The following is an 8376-nucleotide window of genomic DNA, read 5'->3' on the forward strand; positions in this document are numbered from 1 at the left end:
AATAATGCAAGGACTATAAAACATGTAGTGATGTTTAATACATGGACTTGATTAAATTCATTTTGCTCAGGTTGTCTCAGGAAGATCCTGTGTGCGCTTTAGGCCTACTACCCCGGAAGATGCAGTTGTAGCAACATCCGGGGACACAAATGTAGTAGGCAAAGCCATCTGAATGTATTAACTTCAATACTGACAGTTCAGAGAATTCTACACCACCTGTAAAACAAATTGGTTTCTGCCCACTCATCTCCAGAGGCTTTCTCTTCAGTGTGTGTGTGCGCGCGCGTCTCTTTTGTTGTTTGCCGAATTGGCTGTGTTGGTAATTAGTTCTTAAGACTTGTGCCATTACTGTGTTAGTAATTCGTTCTTAAGACTTGTGCCATTTCCTCATCAGAGTACTCTTTCTGCCAGACCGTTGAAATACATACTTCACTACATGTTCAGCCAAACTGTTTTCAGATGGCTTGTGCAGAGCTTACATACAGAGGCAAGCCCATCTTGCTGTAGAGAGCATTAGGTTGAAAAATTAATGAGCATATAGACATGCAACTTGAATTTATGAATGAACAGATGAATAAATAAAGCCTATCAAGTTCAAAGTGAATATATGAGATGACAAAAATATTGTTTTAGCGTATTTGACTCGTTCCTACTTGTCTATTTTTAAAAAGCATAAGATTTTTCTCTTTGGATGGAGAGAAGGTTCTTGTAACAATTTAACATAAGTTAACACTTTTGACTAAGTTAATTCAATCCATATCAAAAGTTAACATTATTATAAATTGTACCCTTTTAGTGGCAGTGTTTTTAATGCTAATAGAATTTGTATATTACAATGTAAATTTTACTATAATCTCTCTTAAAAGAGAGCTTTGAGTTTGCATTTGATCAATGCGAAGGACCTGTTAGTTATGTTTAAAGATAATTTCATACAGTAAGAGAATTAACAATTGTTTTAGCAACTCATTTTTTCCCTATCTTTTGGTATTATGAGCCTAATTGAAAGCACATTTAGTTTTGCTTCCATCAGAAAACAACTGCTATTCATCTGTAGAATGTGCGCTGCTGCTCTTTTGCCTGCTTTTACATCATAGTGGAGCTTTAAGCCTTCTTCCCTTCCCTCTCTGCAACTAATATTAATTATTTTAATGCTTTTTTTTATCTTTAGGCAATACCAAAGCCCGCAGTCATGAATTTGCTGAAAAGAATGGACTTCGAAAATATGAATATGTCTTGCATCCACGAACTACTGGGTTCACCTTTGTGGTTGAACGTCTACGGGAAGGTAACAGTTCTTTTGATATATTTTTGCTTTCTTTTTCTGCTATTTGCAAATAACTAATTTCTGGCAATCAAGGTAATTGATCTTCAGTAAACTAGCTACTCCAAAGCAGTTCTAGAATTGGCTTGTATGACATGACAGCCTTCTTGTTTTCAACCATTCTTTTGATATTTGTAATAGGGTGAGATTAGAGTTGGTCTGGGAATTTGCAAATATGTTCTGCAAGGCCAAAGCAAAATAAGGTTTGGACAGAATTGGAACATTAACCGAGAGACAAGAAGCCACTCCCTAATCCAACTTGGGTTGGTTTTTTTTTTAATATTGTAGGTTTTTTAGTAAGCCTCTTCAGAAATAAAACTTTATAAATCCCTAAGGAAGAATAGTCATATTGTGCATTTTTTTTGGTAACATTTATCGGCCACAATAAGAAATCAAGGATCCACTGAGCTAGACGCTCCACAAACACGTAAGTTCACTGCTTTTCCAAATACTTTACAGCAACCTACTGCTATGAGCAACATTATAAGCTGGAGGTACAAAATGGCCTAAGAACATAAGAATTTCCACTTACTGTATCAGACCGTAGGTCCATCTTGCCCAGTATCCTGTGTCTCAGTAGCAGTGTGTGGATGCTAAAAGGAAGAGTGAACTCAGTATGACCAGGGTTTTTTCCACTGTTCCTCTCTCACTTGCAGCCTTCAGCATTTAAGGTCTAGAAAGATCTGATTCAGAAGCTGTATCCTAACTCTCATGCTAAATAGCTACTGATGCCCCTTTCCTCTCCATTGTTAAAGATGATTTTTTTTGATGGGCATCTTAAACTTTCCACACATCGTGCATGTTTTTTGTCTAACTTGCTGTAATATGTTCACTGTTATACACAAACTCAGTTTGTATAAAACTTCACACTGTTAAATCCCTTAGCTGGATTTGTATTCCTATTCTTGGATCAATTTTCAGGTAAAATAATAATTTCAACTTGAAATCCAATCAGGTTATTTTTTTTAAAAAGGTCACATTCTGTATTTGTCCCAAAGGACTCTTCCAAAATATTTGTGGTTTTACAGTCATTTTATGATTGTGTTAAAAAAAACAAAAAAAAACCCCCACCTCTTTTCACTTCTGATTGCTAGGAGAGACTCCCACATAAATAGGAATAGCTTATTATAAAAGGCAAACTGATTTTATGCAGTACAGAATGGGGCTAAATGAACTAAAAATCTGATTTTTCTGGAACAGTACTTCTAAACAAAACTTGTATCCAGAGTAGGCAAATTTTCATAGCGGAATTTTAGTGTCTGTTTAAGCTGGCTATTAACAAATTAAACGAGGGGTGAGGGAAGAAGTGAGTATGCGCATTGGTAAGTCAGTAGTTATGCTAGTATTTTCCATGGAAAGATTTTACTTTCAGTTGTTTATAAGTTTGCCAAGCTTTAAATATTTGGCCTGAAATTTTCTGTGTGGGGGCAGACTTAATTTTATTATTTCCCAGTTTTTGATCCTTTGACTTTTGAAACATTTGTTCTCTTTTAAGATATATATTTTAATGCATTGTATATGCTTTTTATATATTAAAAGTTTTGCTTAGTAGCTTTACAATGCACTTGTGTGTTTTTGGAGTTCATTAATGATTTGGATGCTGAAATAGAGAGCTGCATGAGCAAATTTGCACATGATGTAAAACTGGAAAGTTTTGCAAACACAATGGAGGACAGGAGTGCAGTTCAGAAGGATCTTGACACTGAAAAGCTGGGCAGGAGCTAACAGTTCAATGATGGCAAATGCAAGAAGTTACACTTTGAGAAGAATAATCAAAAAACACAAAGACAACATGGCTGGCAGCACTATGAAGAAGGATGTAGGAGTCTTGGTGGATCACAGACTCAGAATGAGTTTGTAGTGTGAAGCAGCTGCCACAAAATGCGATGCAGCTTTGAAGTGTAACAATAGGAGCATTAGGTGCAAAACACAGGAGGTGGTAGTGCCTCTACTCAGCACTGGTTAGCCCTCATCTATAGAGTATTGTGTGCAGTTTTGGGCTCCTCATCTTAACAAGGAGGTAGTGAAATTAGAGAGGGTCAAGAAACAGGTGACAAAAGATAAAGATCTTTAAAGGTATGCCATGCAAGGAGAAGTTGACTGAAATGGACATGTTCAGCTGCAGAAAACAGGATGTGGGCCAGTGGCTTGAAGTTGCAGAAAAGTAAGTTTAGGTTAGATATCAGGAAAAACTTCACTGTTAGAACAGCAAGGCAGTGGAACAGACTGCCTAGAGAAGCTATGGAATCTCCATTATTGGTGGTGTTCAAGAAGAGGTTGGACAAGCATTGGTCAGGGCTGAGTCTAGGACAAGCTAAGTCTGTACTTTACTATGGGTATTTCTCATGCTTCTGGGCTTTGCTTGTTGCTACCTGGGGTTGGGAAGGTATTTTTTCTCTTCTTGCTGCAAGTCAGGTGTGAGGGTTTTTTTATTTTCTTCCTCAGAAGCATTGGATGTTAGCTGCAGCCAAGCTGGGGATTTTGACTGGGGTGTGCAAGTGCTCCTGCTAGGATGAAAATCGAGAAGTTCCTGGCTAGAGGGTCTTGCTCCTCTGTTCAGGGTCAGACCAATGGCCACATTTGGGGTCAGGAAGGAATTTTTCTCATGGTCAAGGTGATGTGGAGTGTGTGGATTTTTGCCGCCTTCTATAATGTGGAGTCAGATCTCTCAAGTGTATTTTAACTATCTCTTGCAGCAGCAGGACATGGACTGCTGTTCCTCTGCTTTACTTGGGGCAGATTAGTAGGGCCCGACTGAATTCACCCCAGAAGTGGGCTGCACAGCAGCTCCTGTAATCTTGCAGGTTCCCCCACATGCCCCCCTCCTCCCATCATGGCACCGTTTTTGCCTCCCAGCCAATCAGCAGCAAGCAAAAGGGCTACCAAGCAGCAAATGGGGGGCGGGGGGTGGGGAGGCACAAGGGAATCTGCAAGATTAAAGGCACTTCCGCGCAGCCCACTTCCACCGTGAATTTGGTAGGGCCCTAGGTTGTGACAGGGTTGATTGCACAGTTTTAGTAATAAGTTAGACAACGATTTATATGGGGTGGTTTGGATAGGGATGATCCTGCCTTAGGCAACAGGTTGAACTAGATGACCTCCAAAGGTCCCTTCCAGCCCTGCTTTCCTGTGATTCTGAGTTTGTGTATGGAGTTTAGTTATAGTGCATCTCCATATTCAGGTTTTCTCTCTCTTGTCGTTAACACTATAGTATATTTTTTTCCAGTCTCATAATTTCTGACATGCTACATACTGTAACTGTAGCAGTAATAAAAATCAAGAGCCCTAATATTAGGGTGCTGATTGCTACCTTCTGTTTCCAGATAATCATAATGGTATAGAAATAGATGTGAATCCATGTGACTGAAACTGAAGGAGGGTGGGGTGTCTTTTTTCCCCTCCATGCTGGGCTGGTGCTAGTTGAAACTTGAATGTCGTATTTACGTGTTTAAAAATATTTTTGTGCATGGGTGACAACCGTAATACCCCATGGCTTTACTGTGAATAAATTTTGGCTCATGGCATATTTCCCTTCTTCAGGCTGAAATGCTTTTGGTCGAGGCCTAAGTACATTATTTTGCTCCAAAAATAGGTCAGTGAAGAGAAGGGGAAATGTCATTAGATGTTGAATTGGTTTTTTAACTTTGAAAAAATTAATTTGATTTGGCAAGATCCCTGATTATTATGCATTGCAAACTACAGTATGAAAGATTTACCTGCTATGTCAGGCATTGGCAGCATTTTTGGATGGAGTGCCGAAAAGCCCCCAACCCTGACCCATACCTTGACTTAGCATTGTAGAGGCAATCACAGGGGAGCCACAAAAAGGGCCCGATCCTTACTGCTGGCAGTGGCTGCATGTGTGCCTCTGGGTGGGTGGCAGGAGAGGGGCTGGGGTTGCACTGCCCTGGCCCCTTCCCCACCCTTCACCCCAAGGTCTGTGTGTAGTTGCCACCAGCATGGAGCTGGTGCCAGAGCTCTAGTGCCCAGTGCAGCTATTTGCAGCCTGCCTGCCACCTGCTACAGCTGCTCAGAGCCCAGGCCATAGCTTTGACCATCTTCTGCTTGCCATTGCTCTGCCTGGCAGTCATACTGCTGCCTCTTTCTAGGAGTGCAGTGTGTTGCAGGTCAGGAGTGAGGGGCACCAGCTGGGCTGGGGGTGCAGGGTGTTGCGGGTCAGGAGTGAGGTGCACTGGCAGGGTTCCGCGGGGAGGGGGCTGGAAGGGCAGGGGGCTGCAAGTCCGGAGTGAGGGGCACCAGCTGAGCTGGGGGAGGAGGGGGAGCTGCAGATTAGCTAGGAATGAGAGGCACTGGCAAGGCTGGTGGGGCAGGGGGCTTCAGGTTCAGAGTGAGGGGCACAGGCAGGACTGGGGGGACAGGGGTGCCACCCATGCCAGCCACCAGCCCCCAACGTGCTCATGCCACAGTCCCACCCATTGCAGGGAGAGGAGAGTCACACACTCTTGGAGTGGCTTGGGTCCTGCGATGCACCCAGCTCTGGGTTGTAATGGTCACATATAACAGTGTATGGTCCGGGCTGTGCTAAACTGTTGTATGTGGCTGTTGCACCCAGCCCTGGGGTGTATCTCAGCCCTCCCCATACACTGTTATATGGAGTTATTACACCCCAGAGGTGGGTACATCTCTGCCTTCGCCATGCACTCTTGTATGTGGCCGTTACACCCCAGAGCTTGGGCCACCCTGGCAGGAGTGAGGTGGGGAGGGACACGGGCAGTGGCTTGGCTATAAAGCATGATCATGTTTTCTGTGTGATTGTTGTATATTGTGCCTCCTGTAGGACTGGCGAGGACCATTTCCCATCCCTTAGACTATTACCTTAAGATTCCTCAACAGAACCTGTTAAACCAGTTGAGTGACTCTGGCCAAATCCTGGAGTGGTGACCCTATTTACATTTTCACTGACATCTGCCACACTTTTAGCTTCTTTCATTTCTTGGAGTCTCAGAACATCAGAGACTTCCCATGCCTGAAGAAGGGTGACTGAGCCTGAAAGCTTGCCAAGAAGCTTTTCTAACTACTCAGTTGATCTAATAAACGATATCACTTCTGCTCATAGAACCTTGCCTGCCCATGTCCTTAGACCAACACAACAACAACCAAAAACCCAAACCCTCTTTGAATTGCTTTGTCTGCATTAACAGTGCTCCAAAGAAATTGCTTTTTTGGCTGGGACCCTTGGGCGCTGGATGAGGGTACCGGCAGGGCTGGGGGGTAGGGGCTGCGGGTTGGGAGTGAGGGGCAGTGGCAGCGCTGCAGGGGCAGGGGCTGTGGGTTGGAAGTGAGAGGCACCCCAAAGCATGAGAAATCAGTGACCACGTTCTTTTTGATTGAGCAATTTTATTTTATTTTTTATATTTTCATACAGAGTCAGATATGGTTTCGTCATGTTATGCTGCAGAGTCCAGGGACCCCAGGCCTGCTTTTTGAGGGGAGACTTGAAATCTGACAGTACATTGTCTTATCAGCATTTCACAGTAGCCCTATTTGCATATCAATACTGGTTCCCCTGCAGCTCAACTTACAGCTCTCATCAGTCTGTGTCTTGAGGTAGACCTCCAAACCTGGCTTTCCAGGAGTGTGAACAGACACCCACCCAGTTCAGTAAACCATATAGTTTCCTATAGATGTGACTGTTCTAGGGCCACCAATATTATTGTTTTCTTGTCACTTGCCCCATTAGGAATAGAGGAAGCCATGCTCTAGCAAGCAGTTCACAGAGACAAATCCCCATTCCTGCATTTCTTTTGGGCTGGAATTAGAAGTGGAAATCTTTCTTGGGCCACCCCATGCCATGCCTCTGTGGTTTTTCTGGTTTTCCTGAGACTGGGCTGTTTCTTGGGCTGGGATTACAGCTGGACATTCTCTCTGGTCCAACCCTTATAGTTAGGAGTGTCCAAGAGAGTCCCCCAGCATGACATGGCGTGGGGTAGCCCCAGCTCTGGGGTATAACAGCTGCATATAACTGTATGGGGAGGGCTGAGATGCACCCCTGAGCTGGATGCAAAAGCCACATATAACAGTTTAGCACAGCCCACACCATACACTGCCAGTGTCCTTCATTCCTGATCCACAGCCTCCTACCCTCCCAGGAGCAGTGTGCAGTGGGTCCCAGAGGGATCAAAGCCCCGAGCTGCAGGTGGCAGCTCAGGTTCTTTCTGACCCCACTTTGGCATGAGCAGCTTGGGTTCTTTCCGACCCCCCTCTGGCATGAAGCCAGGGAGCTCAGTGTGCAGACAGCACATGGAGGATCCTGGAGGCACTAGAGCCTGGAGCTGCATCCAGCAGTCAAGGCATTAATAGCTCAGTGATACAGCTTTTTGCCTGCCAGGTGGGAGACCTGGATTCGATTCCTGGCACCAGAGGGTTGAGTTGCTTGCAAAAGGGAATCCCCACTGGGGAGTAGGTTCCCTTCACCTCTTTTACCCTGCTTGACCGGGTGTGTATCCAGAAAAGTTGTATTTTTCATTAATCTGAACCTTGAACTAAATCACCAGTAAAGATTTGCAAGATTAGCCCCTGGAGTCTTGTTGAAGTGTTACAATAGAGATTCAGTGGATTTCCATGGATTACCGAGTGAACCCAAGCGGCATCTGGTGGTGTAATAGTTGCAAAGCAGGAAAAATCACATTTTGGGGCATAAGTCAGATCCACATTGAAAATTTTAAATGCTAAAAAAAACCCTCATGGAAGAAATTCAGGAGCTAAAAGTAAAACATGTCAGAGGTCTTGTAAATTATCACAATAAAAAAATGTTTAAATGATAAAATCAGCTGACAATGTGGATACACAGATGCTATTTAGCTAGCTTAATTGCAATTTTTGTCACGGGGACACAGGAAAAGTATAATGTCATAACAGGAGAGGTGTAATGTGGACAAGCACCCATGGAGCCCAGGCTGCTTGCAGCCTCTCAGCTGCCTGCTCCAAGAAGCCCAGGGTCCATGGCTGGCAGTAAGAGGGTTAATTCTTGTCTTCTTCCCTTCTTTCCCCGCCACAGCGGCGGTCTGCCAGTCTGCCAAGGCGCAGACCGGACG

The 8376-nt window shown here is 43.9% G+C and overlaps 1 protein-coding gene across 4 annotated transcripts in view; it reads left to right on the top strand.

The window, feature by feature from the left end:
• LCLAT1 (lysocardiolipin acyltransferase 1) overlaps window positions 1-8376 on the top strand; it is a 241131-nt gene that overhangs the window by 145300 nt on the left and 87455 nt on the right. For all 4 annotated transcript variants that reach the window (XM_025216037.1, XM_025216042.1, XM_025216023.1 and 1 more), the window contains one exon: window positions 1169-1285. In XM_025216037.1, coding sequence (XP_025071822.1) covers window positions 1169-1285 — 117 coding nt within the window. The remainder of the gene's footprint in view (window positions 1-1168; window positions 1286-8376) is intronic.

This window comes from Alligator sinensis, unplaced genomic scaffold, assembly GCF_000455745.1.
Source record: "Alligator sinensis unplaced genomic scaffold, ASM45574v1 scaffold138_1, whole genome shotgun sequence".
Taxonomy (NCBI): domain Eukaryota; kingdom Metazoa; phylum Chordata; order Crocodylia; family Alligatoridae; genus Alligator; species Alligator sinensis.